The sequence below is a fragment of the Mauremys reevesii genome, linkage group 5 (genome assembly GCF_016161935.1).
Source record: "Mauremys reevesii isolate NIE-2019 linkage group 5, ASM1616193v1, whole genome shotgun sequence".
NCBI lineage: Eukaryota > Metazoa > Chordata > Testudines > Geoemydidae > Mauremys > Mauremys reevesii.
The window spans coordinates 112,193,248-112,211,475 of NC_052627.1; the positions used below are offsets into that span (position 1 = coordinate 112,193,248).

Consider the following 18,228-nt stretch of genomic DNA (forward strand, 5'->3'; position numbering starts at 1 on the left):
ACTGACCTTTCAAATACCTTCTTGTATTCAAGTCCATGGGTGCAGATTCAGACCCTGTGAACTCCTATTTTAATTAGTGTGACCACCGAATCAAAGTTGTCCCTACTTTCTCATTTAAAGTAAAAAGGAAATTTTGATACTTGGTACTAATGTGCAATATAGTAACACGTGGCACTTTGGTCTACACCAGTGTTTCTCATCCAGTAGGTCACAACCTACTTGGGAGATCATCATGTGTTGAAAATTTTATTCTAATTTAAAGCAAAGAAAATCTCATGCCTCAAAATTCCTGCAGCCCCTTACCCTTCAGCTGTTTTCTGTCAACCTTTTGAAATACACCCACATAATTAATGAGCTTATTGTTATCACTGATACACATTTACTTTTATAATAAATGTAAGGGAGCTGTGAAAATGTTTTGACTTTGAATAAGGGGTCACCAACCTGAAAATGCTGAGAAACACTGGTTCTACACCAACTATAAGTCTTCAGTTTCCAATGAAAATAACAGTGATAAGAGGTCAATTTGATTGTAGACTCTTTGGCGCAAAGACTATATACTACGTGTGCTTGTACAACACCAGCACAATGGGGCCCTGATCAGACTGAGACCTGAGGGTATGAACACATTACAAATAATAAAGAAATGAATACCATCCTGAAAAGTGTTGAGAGCCCTCAATTACCATGCACCTTCCAAATGGTGCTCAGTGTTTTGCAAGACCAGGCCCCAATACACATTGTGTTGGTTATGTTACATTACTGTATATAAGGTTTGTCACCACTATAGAAAAGGTGAACTGAAAGTCCATCATGACATAAGAGGAAGATTCTGCCTCCTGTACTGGCTGGTTTGCATTACTCAGTCAGCAGAAAGGAGCTGGACAAATAACTTAACCAGAAACTGAGGGTTCTCCTTGCATACAGGGAATCCCTAGACAGAACAGTGCCAGCCCTGTCGCTCTATGTGACCATCCTCACCGCCCTTTGTCAGAAGAGGTGTTCCCAGAAGAAAGGTGGCATGGCTGGGATGCCTCTGAGCTCCAGTGATCTCTGACTCATAGACTCATGGACATTAAAGGCCTGATGGGACCATCATGATCATCTAGATGGACCTCCTCCACCTTAGAGGCCACAGAACCTCACCCACTTTACTATGAGAATGGCTTGGGGCTCTGGACATACAGGTGTAAATTTAAGTTACTGGTGTCTTTGTGCTGCTCTAATTTATGCTGGGAATGAGGCCACCTCTGCCTGGCCCTGTTTCAAATTCCACTTGGTTACAGTAGAGAACGTGGCCAACAATATTGATCTGTGTGACTCATTTTCCTGTCATGCTGAGCATGTTTAATTTGGAACTCAAGGTATATAGAGTCATTTTTATAACTTGAAATAGAAAACCAAAGAATGAAACTTTAAAGCACTGGTTTGTTTTCATCATTATGTTTATAGGGCCTGATTCTCCTCTCACTTACACTGGTGTAAATTAGGAGTAACTTCAGTGGAGTCAATGGAGCTATAGTAGTAAATTGGTGTAAGTGAGCGGAGAGTCAGGCCCATAGTTTGCAGGACTCTGTTTCTCCTCCCCCGTGGATGACTGTATGAACAGAGATAACAGTAGTACAGGTACAGTACAAATGAACATTTAATGCCATCTGCTGGGCCATCCAAAATTGTGCAATATTTTGTTGCTGGGATCATGTATTGCATCTAACTTACAGAAGAACAATGAGGCATAAAAGGGTGTGTTTCTTTTGTTTTGTTTTTTGGTCAGGGTAAGTTAGAATGACCAAAGGATCTACATAACACAATATATATCAAATGGGAGCATGCATATGTAAACAAGCTATGTGCAAAAATCAAAACTATATTGACTTCTTTGATTATATTGCCGCTTTCCAGGTGGGTGGGCTGGCTGCTGAAAATTTGAAACTCTGGCCACATAGGAGAGGAAGGCTACTCCCAGTCGTTAAGATTCTAGCCTAGGACTCGAGTCATAGAGGCAATTCCCTGCTTTTCCCCAGACTTCCTGTGTGACCTTGAGCAAGTCAGTCTCTCTGTGACCCAGTCTCCCAGGTAATGGGAATTATGCTTCTTCCTTACCTCGCAAGAGTGTAATACACTAAAGACTGTGAGTAGAGCTGGTCGGGAATTTTTCAATAATTTTTTTTTCACCAAACAATACCAATTTGTTGAAACTGAAACAGTTGTGAAATGGAGTACTTTTTAATGAAATTCCCAACTTGAAAAAAATGATGAGATAAGTTCTAAAAGTATCAAAAGATTTTGTCTTGACATTTTCAAACCGAAAAAAAGCCAATTTTTCTGATTTGAAATTATGTTTACTTTAGAATTTAAGACAGAGTATAAAGAGGTTAAAAAAGAAAAAAATTGAAATCAAAATGAAACACTTCAAAATTATAAAAAATGAAACCAAACAAATTGGGGTTTTTTCAGTTCATGAATAGTTGAGATTTCAACTTTTTGTCCAGATTTGAGACAGGAAGAAATTTTGAGCTCCCAAAAATATCCATGAGCCAGGAAAACTATTTTCTTCTAAGCTCTAACTGTGAGGTGCTCAGATGCTGTAGTGACGGGAACCATACAACTATTTACAATATTTGTATTTATTTATTATTTAGGCACCTAGCTTTAGGCACCCATTTCAGAAAAACTTGGCCTTGATAGCCTCTGTGCGATGAAATAAGGGTGGGTCTGAGGTTCCATAAGACTCTTTCCTTACTAATGTATCTACTCAGGGGCAGCCAGCATTTTTCACTATGTGAATATTTTCAGTATATTATACAGTTAACTAAGTTCTGTTCCCTTTAATAACATGCTAAATAATGTATCACTCTTCTATATAGAATATATAATACTTGCTGTAAACTTTCTGATCACTTTATTTAGAAGGCAAGAGCAGAAATATTCCTGGAAAAACATCTAATTTTGTAAGTATTTTTTTCCATTCCTTTCGAAAATTTTGCTTTACTTTCACTTAGACTTGAAATTTCAGATTGTTGCTGCTGTAGTGCTGTTGTGGGAAGATCATCCTTTCTGCCTGAGCACATGGAATGTAGAGTGGGATTTTGAAAAGTGCTTGGCATAACCCTGCTCCTAGTGGAATCAATGAGAGCTTTAAATTGACTTCAGTGGGAGCAGGATTAGGCCAGTGCTTGTTTTTGAATATACCACGAATAGGATTCATTTTCTGCATATAGCTATGTTCTGTTTGAACTACAGTATCATTGTAGTTAGAATAATCATTCAGTGTCAAATCTACAAAAGTATAAGATGCATCTGTTCTCTAATGCGTAATTTTGTATTAAAATAAACATGGAAAATGGTTATTTCCAGATAGGCTTGGAACTTCTGAAGTTGACAGGGGCTGTTACAGGAGCAGACTACTCAACAGCCAATTGCTTATCTATGACCTGATTCTGTTTTACTTGTGTACCTCAAAAATCACTCTAAAGTCAATAGAAGTTGGTGTAAACAAGAACGGCAAGAGCATGTGCTATAAATTGGACAATTAGTACCCAAGTAGTGCCAACAGAAGAGCTGGACAAATAAAAACATCACAGTGAACTTTCATTCAAATGTGAAAGCTGATTGCAATTCTACAATTCAGTAATATTCACTGCCCTGCCTTGTTTGCTTGGACACAGAAGATTTGCTAATGCAAGCACTCAGGACTCAAATACTTAAATATCTATTAACCAAAAGTGACTTTTGAATATTATATTTTTATTTTAAAATCTGCAATTTGTGATGAGCTGGTTAATTACATAAATCACTGATGTTCAGATTCACAGAGTCCAAGGCCAGAAATGTTCTGCCATTAAGCTATACCCTCGGTGATAATATTAGTTCTATTCCCTAGCTTGATGATTTATGTAACTGAACAGCATAGCACAAATGACACATTGAAAATATTACAGTGAAATGTAAAAATTTTAAAATGTGCTTTCCTGGTTAAGTTACATTCTGTGTAACATTTTTCAAAAGTCCCCTAAGTGACTTAGGAACCAGATTACCATTTCCAAAGTGACTTAGGCACTTAGGCACTTAGGGGAGATTTCCAAAGGCACAAATGATACTCAGCAAAAGTTGATGGAAATTAGACTCCTAACTGCTATTTGAAAATCTCCCTCTTAGGAGCCTGAGTCCCACTAACTTTCAAATTAAAGTCACTTTCATGTTTGTATGCAGCCTTAGTTACATTCTAAACTGCAAAAAGAAACTCTGCTGCACCAGTGTAGCACGTGCAACCTTTCATCTTCATCCCTTCAACAGCTGAACAAAACTCCCAAATCACAGTCTGCAGGCATGAGTCAGCCCAACTCCATCAAAGTCAGTTGGTCACTGAAGTCAGGAGAGCCATTGGAGTCAATGGAGTTGCATTCACTTTGGCCAAGCCTGAAGTGAGCCCTGCAGCTACAGGTTCATTGTGTTACCTGAATTTCTTTCTTTTGCCTAGGATAAACATTTTGCAAAAGTGGGTGAGGATGAATCAGAACATTCATGCGATGTACCTGATGAAGAACAGTATGCATATGATACTGTAAAAACGTCCAGCTTGGAGGCAATGCATGCCTTGAAAATTTTGCCTGCCAAACCTATAAAAGAATCCGAGTATGCAGGTAATTTACTTCTGTGCTAAAACAGAACAGAGTCCTTGGAATAAGTGGGGAAAGCAAGGACCAGATAGTGCTCAGTCTGGTTATTTTTAAAAATGTTTAGACCAAGTGCTCCACTGGGTGAAAGACATAGAAAGAAAAATATGTAATTGCCAGGATAATCAATTTGCATATGAATGCATCATTATTTTAAGGGTCCCTACCGCATCCTTCAGGAATGGGCATTTTGTTTTTAAATAAATTTCACAAGGATTGTCTATAGGAAAATTCGGTATTTTAATCAAGCCAGTGATTTGTTTTACAGAAGGCCCTATTCAAGTCTCATTTTATTTTAGCATTTACATATAATACATTATTTGACACAAACCACTGTCAAATTTGGGGTAAATAAAGGTGCTCCCTAAAGGCTATATTAGTCAGCCCTAATAACTACTTTCTAGAGATTTTAAACCCCTGCAAAAAAAGAGAGCTATAGGCAGAAATACCTTAATAAATATGTACATAAAATGCACCCAACAAATAGCAAATAAATTAATTAAATAAAATTAATTTTAAAAAGCTAAAATAAACTCCACAGCAGCAAATGGGAGAGGTTTGTATAAATTAAGGGCCTGATTCAATTCCCACTGAAGCCAAAGCTTTTCCATTGTTTTCAATGGGATTTAGATTGGACCCGAATCAAATTACTGAGCTCATTTTTCCTTAGATTCCTCAGCGTGTATGAACACAGTATGGGTTCAACTCAGGGAGAGGCTATGCTGAGTTCTAAAAACTTATGTCCAGGCTTTATCTGGAAACTTGAAGCAGCAGCATTCAAATGCTTGATTAAATCTCTCCCCCACACACACACCACTTGCCAATGGGAACATTTCTGTTAGGAACCCTATGGTAAGCATCCTCTGGTGCTTATCTAAGAGAACCCTAGAATACAGTTACTGCCTGGGGAAAACAATGCAAATTTTGACTGATGGATCCAAAGAAAAGCATATTAAACAAATAGACAGATATTTTTAGTTTATTTATGACCTGTAGCTGTCACATACCAGAAAAGAATCTGAAAATGCATTTCAGAAAGTCAGAATTTTGTGTTCATGTCCCATTAAATTACTTATGTAATGTTTATAGCATCATAGACGATTAGAGTTGGAAGAGATCTCAGGAGATCATCTACTCCAACCCCCTGCTCAAAGCAGGACCAACCCCAACTAAATCATCCCAGCCAGGGCTTTGTCAAGCCGGGCCTTAAAAACCTCTAAGGGTGGAGATTCCACCACCTCCGTAGGTAATCCATTCCAGTGCTTCACCACCCTCCTAGTGAAATAGTTTTTCCTAATATCCAACCTAGACATCCCCCACTGCAACTTGAGACCATTGCTCCTTGTTCTGTCATCTGCCACCACTGAGAACAGCCAAGCTCCATCCTCTTTGGAATCCCCCTTCAGGTAGTTGAAGGCTGCAATCAAATCCCCCTTAATTTTGATTTTTAAAAAGGGCTCCAGAGGCAATCCTGGCAAGCCAGTGAATCTAACTTCAGAACCAGCAAAATTGGTAGAAACTATAATAAAGAATAGAATTGTCACACACATAGATTTGTTAGGTAAGAACCAACATGACTTTTGTAAAGGGAAATCATGCTTCACCATTCTATTAACAGTAATACAAAATGTGGAAATGGCAGAAGTGCTAATTGACTTTTTTGTTTCAATTTTCACCAAAAAGTTTAGTAACAATTGGACATCTAACTTAATGAATGCCAGTGAAAATGAGGTCGGATTAGAGGCTAAAATAGGGAAAGAACAAGTTAAAAATTACATAGACAACTTAGATGTTTTCAAGTCAGCAGTGCCTGGTGAAATAAATCCAAGAATACTCAAAGAGCTGACTAAGGAGATATCTGAATCAAAAGTCATGGAAGACCTGTAAGATTCCAGAAAACTGGAAAAGAGCAAATATAGTGCCAATCTATAAAAAATGAGAATAAGAACAACCCAGGGAATTACAGACCAGTCAGCTTAACTTCTGTACCCAGAAAGATAATGGAGCAAATAATTAAGCAATCAATTTGCAAACATCTAGAAGATAATAAGGTAATAAGTAACAGTCAGCATGGATTTGTCAAGAACAAATTATGTTAAACCAACCTGATAGCTTTCTTTGACAGGGTAACAAGCCTTGTGGATAGGGGGGAGATGTAGATGTAGATGTGGTATATCTTGACTTTAGTAAAGCTTTTGATAAGGTCGCGCATGACCGTCTCATAAACAAACTAAGGAAATATAACCTAGATGGAGCTGCTATAAGGTGGATGCATAACTGGTTGGAAAACCATTCCCAGAGAGTAGTTATCAGTGATTCACAGTCATGCTGGAAGGACATAGCGAGTGGGGTCCCGCAGGGATCAGTTCTGGGTCCAGTTCTATTCAACGTCTTCATCAATGCTATAGATAATGGCATAGAGAGTACACTTATAAAGTTTGCGGGTGATACCAAGTTGGGAGGGACTGCAAGTGCTTTGGAGGATAGGATTAAAATTCAAAATGATCTGGATAAACTGGAGAAATGGTCAGACATAAATGGGATGAAATTCAATAAGGACAAATGCAAAGTACTCCACTTAGGAAGGAACAATCAGTTGCACACATACAAAATGGGAAATGACTGCCTAGGAAGGAGTACTGTGAAAAGGGATCTGGGGTTTATAATGGATAACAAGTTAAATGAGTCAACAGTCTAACACTGTTACCAAAAAAGTGAACACTGTTCTGGGGTGTATTAGCAGGAGTGTTGTAAGCAAGACACAAGAAGTAATTCTTCCACTCTACTCCACGTTGATTACGCCTCAACTGGAGTACTGTGTCCAGTCCACATTTCAGGAAGATGTATACAAATTGGAGAAAGTCCAGAGAAGAACAACAAAAATGATTAAAGGTATAGAAAACATGAAGATTGAAAAAATTGGGTTTGTTTAGTCTGGAGAAGAGAAGACCAAGAGGGGATATGATAACAGTTTTCACGTACATCAAAGGTTGTTACAAGGAGAAGGGAGAAAAATTGTTCTCCTTTACCTCGGAGGATAGGACAAGAAGCCATGAGTTTAAATTGCAGCAAGAGCAGTCTAGGTTGGACATTAGGATAAACCTCCTAACTGTCAGGGTAGTTAAGCACTGGGATAAAATGTCAAGGGAGGTTGTGGAATCTCCATCACTGAAGATTTTTAAGAGCAGGTTAGACAAACACCTGTCAGGGATGGTCTAGATAATACTTAATCCTGCCTTGAGTGCAGGGGACTGGACTAGAAGACCTCTCAAGGTCCCTTCCAATCCTATAATTCTATAATTCTATTATTAGGATTATTTGAGGGAGTGAACTAGCAAGGGAGTGATCCAGTCAATAGCAGCCTGGTCTACACTAGAAAATTAGGCTGACATAGCTGCATCACTCAGTGTTGTGAAAAATCTACCCCCTCCATCCCCAACACCCAACTGGCATAGTTAAGCCGACCTAAATCCCTGTGTAGACATTAGATTGACAGAAGAATTCTTCCGCTCACCTAGCTACCACCTCTCAGGGAGGTGGATTACCTATGTCAATGGAAGAACCCAGCCCATTGGTGCAGATAGCATCTACAATGAAACTCTACAGAAACACAGCTGCAGTGACACAACTGTGCCATAGTAGTGTTTTAAGTCTAGATGAGCTCATCGTGTACTTGGATAAGGTCCCTCACCAAAGGCTCTTAAGCAAATTAAGTGGTCATGGGATAAGAGGGAAGGTTCTCTCATGAATCAGTAACTGGTTGAAAAATAGGAAACAAAGGGTAGAAATAAATGGTCAGTTTTCACAATGGAAAAAGGGCAACAGCAGGGTCCCCCAAGGATCTGTATTGGGACTGATGTTATTTTACATATTCATTAATGATCTGGAACAAAGTGGGGTGGGGGAGGGAAGTGGCAAAGTTTTCAGATGATACAAATTTATTCAAGATAGTTAAGTCCAAAGCAGATTGTGAGGAGTTACGGAGGAATCTCACAAAACTGGATGAGTAGGCAACAAAATATGATGAGTTTTAAATTATCTGTTACCACCCAAAAAGGAAATTTTGGATAATCATGGCAAGTTTTATGAAAACTTCCACTTAATGTGCGGCAATAGTCAAAAGGATAATTAGCTTAGGAACTATTAGAGTCATAGCATCATAGACTTTTAGGTCAGAAGGAACCATCATGATCATCTAGTCTGCCCTCCTGTACAACGCAGGCCACAGACTCTCACCCACCCACTCCTGTAATAAACCCCTAACCTATGTCTGAGCTGTTGAAGTCCTCAAATCATGGTTTAAAGACCTCAAGGTGCAGCGAATCCTCCAGCAAGTGATCTGTGCTCCACACTGCAGAGGAAGGCAAAAAACCCCCAGGGCCTCTGCCAATCTTCCCTGGAGGAAAATTCCTTCCTGACCCCAAATATGGCGATCAGCTAAACCCTGAGCATCTGGGCAAGACTCACCAGCCAGACACCCAGGAAAGAATTCTCTGTAGTAACTCAGATCCCACCCCATCTAATATTGCATCACAGGCCATTGGGCATATTTACCGCTAATAATCAAAGATCAATTAATTGCCAAAATTAGGCTATCCCATCATACCATCCTCTGCATAAACTTATCAAGCTTAGGGTATGTCTACACTACAGGATTATTCCGATTTTACAGAAACCGGTTTTGTAAATCAGTTGTATAAAGTCGAGTGCACGCGGCCACACAACGCACATTAATTCGGCGGTGTGCATCCATGGTCTGAGACTAGCATCAATTTCTGGAACGTTGCACTGTGGGTAGCTATCCCGTAGCTATCCCATCGTTCCTGCAGTCTCCCCCACCCCTTGGAATTCTGGGTTGAGGTACCAGTGCCTGATGGGGCAAAAATCATTGTCGCGGGTGGTTCTGGGTACAGCCTCACCCCTGCCTCCGTGAAAGCAGCAGACAACCGTTTCACGCCTTTTTTCCTGGGTGAACTGTGCAGACGCCATAGCACAGCAAGCATGGACCCTGCTCAGCTCAATACCGCAATCTTGGACGTTGTAAACACCTCGCGCATTCTCGTGCAGTCTATGCTGAACCAGGATCTGCAAAGCCAGGCGAGGAGGAGACGGCTATGGCAGCACGGCGATGAGAGTGATGAGGACATGAACACAGAATTCTCTCAAACCGTGGGCCCCTGCGCTTTGGAGATCCTGCTGGTAATGGGGCAGGTTCTAGCCATTGAACGCCAATTTTGGGCCTGGGAAACAAGCACAGACTGGTGGGACCGCATAGTTTTGCAGGTGTGGGACGAGTCAGAGTGGCTGCGAAACTTTCGCATGCGTAAGGGCACTTTCATGGAACTTTGTGACTTGCTTTCCCCTGCCCTGAAACACCAGAATACCAAGATGAGAGCAGCCCTCACAGTGGAGAAGCGAGTGGCAATAGCCCTCTGGAAGCTTGCAACGCCAGACAGCTACTGGTCAGTCGGGAATCAATTTGGAGTTGGAAAATCTACTGTGGGAGCTGCTGTGATGCAAGTAGCCAAAGCAATCATTAAGCTGCTGCTACGAAAGGTTGTGACTCTGGGAAACGTACAGTCCATAGTAGATGGCTTTGCTGCAATGGGATTCTGTAACTGTGGGGGGGCGGTAGATGGAACCCATATCCCTATCTTGGCACCGGAGCACCAAGGCACCCAGTACGTAAACCACAAGGGGTACTTTTCAATGGTGCTGCAAGCACTGGTGGATCACAAGGGACGTTTCACCAACATCTACGTGGGATGGCCGGGAAGGGTTCATGACGCTCGCGTCTTAAAAAGCACCACTCTGTTTAAACGGCTGCAGCAAGGGAATTACTTCCCAGACCAGAAAATAACAGTTGGGGATGTTGAAATGCCTGTAGTTATCCTGGGGGACCCAGCCTACCCCTTGATGACATGGCTCATGAAGCCATACACAGGCAGCCTGGACAGTGGTCAGGAGCTGTTCAACTACAGGCTGAGCAAGTGCAGAATGGTGGTAGAATGTGCCTTTGGCCGTTTAAAGGCACGCTGGTGCACATTACTGACTCGCTCAGACCTCAGCCAAACCAATGTCCCCTTTGTTATTGCTGCTTGCTGTGTTCTCCACAATCTCTGTGAGAGTAAGGGGGAGACCTTTATGGCGGGGTGGGAGGCTGAGGCAAATCACCTGGCTGCTGATTACGCGCAGCCAGACACCAGGGAAATTAGAAGAGCACACCAAGAAGCGGTGCACATCAGAGAAGCTTTGAAAACGAGCTTCATCACTGGCCAGGGTAGGGTGTGACTGCTGTGTTTGTTTCCCCTTGATGAACTCCCACCCCCCTTGATTGACTCATTCCCTGTAAGCAACCCACCCTCCCCCCTTCGATTAGAGCTTGCTTAAGGAAATAAAGTCACTATCGTTTAAAAATCATGTATTCTTTATTAATTCATTATAAAAAGAGGGAGAGAACTGAGAAGGTAGCCCGGGTGTGGTTTGGAAGGAGGATAGGAGGGAAGGAAAAGGCCACTAAAAAAAATTCACAGTAATGACAGCCTTTTGGTTGGGCTGTCCATGGGGGTGGAGGGGGCGGGTGCATGGAGCCTCCCCCCACGCGTTCTTACACGTCTGGGTGAGGAGGATGTGGAACATGGTGAGGGGTGATGGTGGTTATACAGGGGCTGCAGCGGCACTCTGTGATCCTGCTGCCGTTCCTGAAGCTCCACCAGACGCCGGAGCATGTCAGTTTGATCACGCAGCAGCCCCAGAGTTGCATCCCGCCACCGCTGATCTTCGTGCCGCCACCTCTCATCTCGAGCATCTCTCCTCTCATCTCGAGCGTCTCTCCTGTCCTCACTTTTGTCCCTCCTATTCTCACATTGATCCCTCCTGTCCTCACGGTCACTGGCATCTTTCCTGTACTTTGCTACCACGTCCTTCCACTCATTCAGAGGCGCTCTTTCATTGCGGGTCACTTCCATGATTTCGGAAAACATTTCTTCTCGCGTCTTTTTTTCCCGCCGCCTTAGCTGAGATAGCTTCGGGACAGAGTAGAGATGCTTGAAAAATTTGCAGCTGCATGAGGGAGGGAAAAAAGGGAGAGAAGTATTTAAAAAGATACATTTTACAGAACAATGGTTATACTCTTTCACAGTGAACAGCACTATTCACCTTACATAGCACATGTGATTTCACTACAAGGTCGCATTTTGCATCTTAATATTGAGTGCCTGCGGCTCTGGTGTTACAGATCTCACAGACGCAGGTCCGGGCATCAGAATTCAGCATGCATGCGGCCATGGTAAGCCACTGTCTTTTGGCTTCTGCAGCCTTCATATATACAGTGCTTTACCCCTCCCCCCACTGCATGGCTGGTATCATGAAAGCTCACTGCTAATCACCCCCCTTCCCCCTCCCCTACCGCATGGCTGGTAGCTGGGAAGATCCCTGCTAGCCAAACGCGAAAAAGCTCATTGCTATTTCACTCCTCCCCTCCCCCCGCTTGGCTACATGCAAGGAAGGATTTTTTTTTAAGCAGCAGGCCACGAACCCAGTAGGAAAATGGGCATCTCTGTCCCCTTAATTAAATTCCTGATTTTCAACCAGGTTACCCTGAACGATATCACTCTGCTGAGGATAACACAGCGAGATAAAGAACGGATGTTTCTTGAATGCCAGCAATCACCAGGACCATACGCAGCTATGCTTTGCCATGCAATGATACCCGATTACTTGCTACATGCATGGCATGGTAAAGTGTCCTACCATGGTGGACGAAACAAGGCTGCCTTGCCCAGAAACCTTCTGCAAAGGCTTTTGGAGTACCTCCAGGAGCGCTTCATGGAGATGTCCCTGGAGGATTTCCACTCAATCCCCAGACATGTTAACAAACTTTTCTAAGTAACTTTACTGGCCACGAATGCATCCCAAGTCCTCAGGGCAAATCAATCATTAAAAAACGCTTGCTTTTAGACCGTGTTTTATATTTACAAAGGTACACTCACCAGAAAAAGCTCCTGGCTGTTGGGGCTAACGGAGTGCTGTGTGCTTTCTGCAAGCTCGTCCTCCTCTTCTTCTTCGTCATCTTCCCTGTCCGCATAATCCTCAGCCATGGCTGAGATTACAACCCCCACCTCGGAATCCATGGACAAGGGTGGGATAGTTGTGGCGCAGCCCCCTAAAATTGCATGCAGCTCAGTGTAGAAGCGGCATGTTTTTGGTCCTGCACCGGACCTTCCGTTTGCTTCTTTGGTTTTCTGGTAGGCTTGTCTGAGCTCCTTAACTTTCACTCTGCACTGCACTGAGTCCCTGCTGTGGCCTTTTTCATCATAGCCTTGGAAATTCTTTCAAATACTTTTTCATTTCGTCTTTTGGAACGCAGTTCTGTTAGCACTGAATCCTCTCCCCATATAGCGATCAGATCCAGTACCTCCCGTGCAATCCATGCTGGAGCTCTTTTTCGATTCTCAGGAGACTGCATTGTTACCTGTGCTGATGAGCTCTGCGTGGTCACCTGTGCTGATGAGCTCTCCACGCTGGGCAAGCAGGAAATGAATTTCAAAAGTTCGCAGGGCTTTTCCTGTGTACCTGTCCAGTGCATCCGAGTTCAGATTGCTGTCTAGAGTGGTCACAGTGGTGCACTGTGGGATACCGCCCGGAGGCCAATACCATCATTTGCGGCCACACTAACCCTAATCCGATATGGTAATACCGATATTAGCGCTACTCCTCTCGTCGGGAAGGAGTACAGAAACCAGTTTAAAGAGGCCTTTATATCGATATAAAGGGCCCCGTAGTGTGGACGGGTGCGGTGTTAAATCGGTTTAACGCTGCTAAAATCGGTTTAAACACGTAGTATAGACCAGGTCTTAGTCTTGAAGCCAAATATGTCTTTTGCTACCACTGCTCCCCTTGGAAGGCTGTTCCCCAGAACTTCACTCCTTTGATGGTTAGAAACCTTCGTCTAATTTCAAGTCTAAGCTTCCTTATGGCCAGTTTATATCCATTTGTTCGTGTGCCCACATTGGTACTGAGCTTAAATAATTCCTCTCCCTCCCTGATATTTATCCCTCTGATATATGTATAAAAATCAATCATATCTCCCCTCAGCCTTCTTTTGGTTAGGCTAAACAAGCCAAGCTCTTTGAGTCTCCTTTCATAAGACAGGTTTTCCATTCCTCGGATCATCCTGGTAGCCCTTCTCTGTACCTGTTCCAGTTTGAATTCATCCTTCTTAAACATGGGAGACCAGAACTGCACACAGTATTCCAGATGAGGTCTTACCAGTGCCTTGTATAACAGTGCTAACACCTCCTTATCTCTATTGGAAATACCTTATCTGATGCATCCCAAGACCGTATTAGCTTTTTTCATGGCCATATCACATTGGCGACTCATAGTCATCCTGTGATCAACCGATACTCCAAGTTTCTTCTCCTCCTATGTTACTTCCAACTGATGAGTTCCCAGCTTATAACAAAAATCTTGTTATTAATCCCTAAATGCATGACTTTGCACTTTTCACTATTACATTTCATCCTATTACTATTATTCCAGTTTACAAGGTCATCCAGATCTTCCTGTATGATATCCCGGTCCTTCTCTATATTGGCAATACCTCACAGCTTTGTGTCATCTGCAAACTTTATTAGCACATTCCCACTTTTTGTGCCAAGGTGAGTAATAAAAAGATTAAATAAGATTGGTCCCAAACCGATCCCTGAGGAACTCCACTAGTAACCTCCCTCCAGCCTGACAGTTCACCTTTCAGTATGACCTGTTGTAGTCTCCCCTTTAACCAGTTCCTTATCCATCTTTCAATTTTCATATTGATCCCTAACTTTTCCAATTTAATTAATAATTCCCCATGTGGAACCGTATCATATGCCTTACTGAAATCGAGGTAAATTAGATCCACTGTGTTTCCTTTGTCTAAAAAAATCTGTTACCTTCTCAAAGAAGTAGATCAGGTTGGTTTAGCACAACGTACCTTTTGTAAAACCATGTTGTATTTTGTCCCAATTACCATTGACCTCAATGTCCTTAACTACTTTCTCCTTCAAATTTTTTTCCAAAACCTTGCATACTACAGATGTCAAACTAACAGCTACCTGGATTACATTTTTTTTCCTTTCTTAAAAATAGGAACTATGTTAGCAATTCTCCAGTCGTACGGTACAACCCCTGAGTTTACAGATTCATTAAAAATTCTTGCTAATGGGCTTGCAATTTCATGTGCCAGTTCCTTTAATATTCTTGAATGAAGATGATCTGGGCCCCCCAATTTAGTCCCATTAAGTTGTTCGAGTTTGGTTTCTACCTTGGATGTGGTAATATCTACCTCCATATCCTCACTCTCATTTATCATCTTACCATTATCCCTAAGCTCCTCATTAGCCTCATTAAAGACTGGGCAAAGTATTTGTTTAGATATTGGGCCATGCCTAGATTATCCTTAACCTCCACTCCATCCTCAGTGTTTAGTGGTCCCACTTCTTTTTTCTTTGTTTTCTTCTTATTTATATGGCTATAGAACCTTTTCCTATTGGTTTTAATTCCCTTTGCAAGGTCCAACTCTACATGGCTTTTGGCCTTTCTCACTTTATCCCTACATGTTCTGACCTCAGTAAGATAGCTTTCCTTGCTGATCCCTCCTGTCTTCCACTCCTTGTAGGCTTTCTGCTTTTTCTTAATCACCTCTCTGGGATGCTTGCTCATCCAGCTTGATCTACAACTCCTGCCTATGATTTTTTCCCCTTTCTTGGGATACAAGCTTCAGATAGTTTCTGCAACTTTGTCTTGAAGTAATTCCAGGCTTCCTCCACCTTTAGATCCACAAGTTCTTCAGTCCAATCCAGTTCCCTACTCATTTCCTTAATTTTTTGAAGTTAGCCCTTTTCAAATAAAAAACTCTAGTCACAGATCTATTATTGTTTATCCTTCCATTTAGTTTAAATTGAACTAGCTCATGATCGCTTGAACCAAGATTGTCACCTATAACCATTTCTTCTATGAGGTCTTCACTACTCACCAAAATCAAATCTAAAATGGCATCCCCTCTTATTGGTTCAGCAACTGCTTGGTGAAGTCTCCCATAATCACACAATTCCCATTAGTGTTTACTTCATTAAAAACATTAAGGAGGTCTCTATCCATATCCAAATCAGATCCCGGTGGTCTGTAGCACACCCCAAGCACTATCTCAGGGGAGGCTCTAGTAGCTTTTTTTCCCAATGTGATTTTTGCCCAGACAGACTCTATTATCCATTTAATCCCTTCTTATTTCTTTACAGTCTACCTCATCATTGATATACAATGCTACTCCACCACCTTTGCCTTTATTTCTGTCATTCCTAAACAGCACATAGCCTTTAATACCTGTACTTCAATCATGACTACTATTCCACCATGTTTCTGTTATCCCTATAACAGAAACTTCCTGCACCAGTAACTCTAGTTCCTCCATTTGTTACCTACGCTCCTCGCATTGGTGTACAAACATCTTAATTTTTGCTGTTTGGCTTTGCTCACATTCTTTACCTAATTAGGCACTGACATTTTTCTGCCAGTATCATATATTAGACTGGTATCTACACTACCCTTCCTCCTTATGTCCATTCTCCTACCCATGGCTGTATCCTTTCTTACTTTGTTTTCTTCCCTCTCGGTGTTAAAATCTGCCACGGAGATTACCTGGACATCTCCCAACCATCTCCCCCAAATTCCTAGCTTAAAGCTCTCTTAATCAGTTGTGCCAGCCTCCATCCTCGAAGTCTATTTCCCTCCCTATTCAGGTGAAGTCCAATGCGAGAGAACAGTCCTCTGGCCATGAATGCCTCCCAGTGGCCATACATCCCAAAGCCCTCCTTATAGCACCACTGCTTGAGCCATCTGTTGATCATCATAATCTTGTCACACCTTTGTTGCCCTTCTCTAGGAACAGTCAGAATCCCACTGAAGATCACCTGAGCCTCAATTTCCTTAAGCGTCTTCCCCAACCTGGCATAGTCTCCCTTGATATGTTCCCATGAGAATTAGCCATATCATTTGTTCCCACATGAAGGACAATCAATGGATTCTTTCCCGCTCCCGTTAGGATCCTCTTCAGCCTCAGGTCCACATCCTGTATCTTAGCACCCAGCAGACAGCACATCCTTCTGTTCTCTGGATCAGCTCTGGTTACATGCCTGTCTATTTTTCTCAGTAAGGAGTCCTCAATCATGTAAACCTGCCTTTTCCTGGTGATAGTGTGATTCTCTGATCTATCCCCTGTTCTCTTTGGCTGCAAATCCTCTCGATTCCTATTCTCCCTTGCAGTCCTCTGCAACCCATTCTGTATCTTCCTGGGGCTCATATTTGGTGTTGTTATCTTCATTGACTCTTCCCCTTTTCCTATAGAACTAGCTGCTCTTCTCTTCTTTCTTGCTTTTTCACCTTCAGTGACCACCTGCTGTGCCCCTTCTTCATTTTTCAACTTTTAAAACTTGTTCCTGAGCTCAATTTCTCCTTCACTAGCCAGTCTTTTCCTCTGCCTGGTTCTCTTAGGCTTGGTCTACACTGCTGGGGGGGAATCGATCTTAAGTTACGCAACTTCAGCTATGTGAAGTCTCCCCTCAGAGTTCTTTGGTCCTGCTTCCATCTGCAAGTCTGAGCTTTTCCCTTCAGCCTGCTCATGTCTTGGCTGCATCATCTCCTCGAACCCCCTTCTAAACTCAACCAGGGTTTCCACCTGCATCTCCAATCCTCAGATCTTTTCTTCCTTCAGCTCTATCAGGTGGCACTTCATGCAGACAAAATTCTTTTCAGGTACCCCCTCCAGGATCATGTACATGCTGCAGCTTCCACATCCAGTCATCTTCACTGTGTCTTCCACTGCTTGGGTCACTACAACTGCTGCCTCTGTATCTGTCACAGCCTTCCCACCTAGGTCCTGTTAGTCCAGGAAACACAAACCAAACCAAAACACCACCACCCATAGCAAAACAACCCCCCAACAAGCACCACAACATTGCCAGAACACCACACACCCCCTTCACTAGCCTGTCTGTTCCTCTGCTTGGGTCTCCTAGTCTTCTCCCACCTGATCAGCATACTATACAGCAAACAGGAAAACATCAAAAAAGAGCTCTCCAACCTAGAGACTCTCATCAATAACCAAACTTCCATACAAACGGACTTCACTAAAATAAGACAGGAGATCTACATTACCCACTTCACCTCTCTAAAAAGGAAAAAGGACTGTAAGCTGTCTAAACTCCTACCTGCCACATGGGGCCACAACCGTGATACCCCTAACCCACCCAGCAATATCGTCAATCTATCCAGCCACACACTCAGCCCAGAAGAACAGTCTGTCCTATCTCGGGGACTCTCTTTCTGCCCTGCCACCCCCACCAACATGATACAGTTCTGCGGCGATCTGGAAGCCTACTTTCGCCGTCTCCGACTCAAAGAATACTTCCAGGACAACACTGAACAGCGCACTGATACACAGTTACCCTCCCACCAACAGCACAAGAAGAAGAACTCCACATGGACTCCTCCTGAGGGTCGAAATGACAGTTTG

The 18,228-nt window shown here is 42.5% G+C and overlaps 1 protein-coding gene across 1 annotated transcript in view; it reads left to right on the plus strand.

Moving 5' to 3' along the window:
- Positions 1–18,228, plus strand: part of CLNK (cytokine dependent hematopoietic cell linker) — a 124,142-nt gene that overhangs the window by 52,234 nt on the left and 53,680 nt on the right. The window contains exons 4-5 of the mRNA XM_039542050.1: positions 2,911–2,951; positions 4,481–4,643. Coding sequence (XP_039397984.1) covers positions 2,911–2,951; positions 4,481–4,643 — 204 coding nt within the window. The remainder of the gene's footprint in view (positions 1–2,910; positions 2,952–4,480; positions 4,644–18,228) is intronic.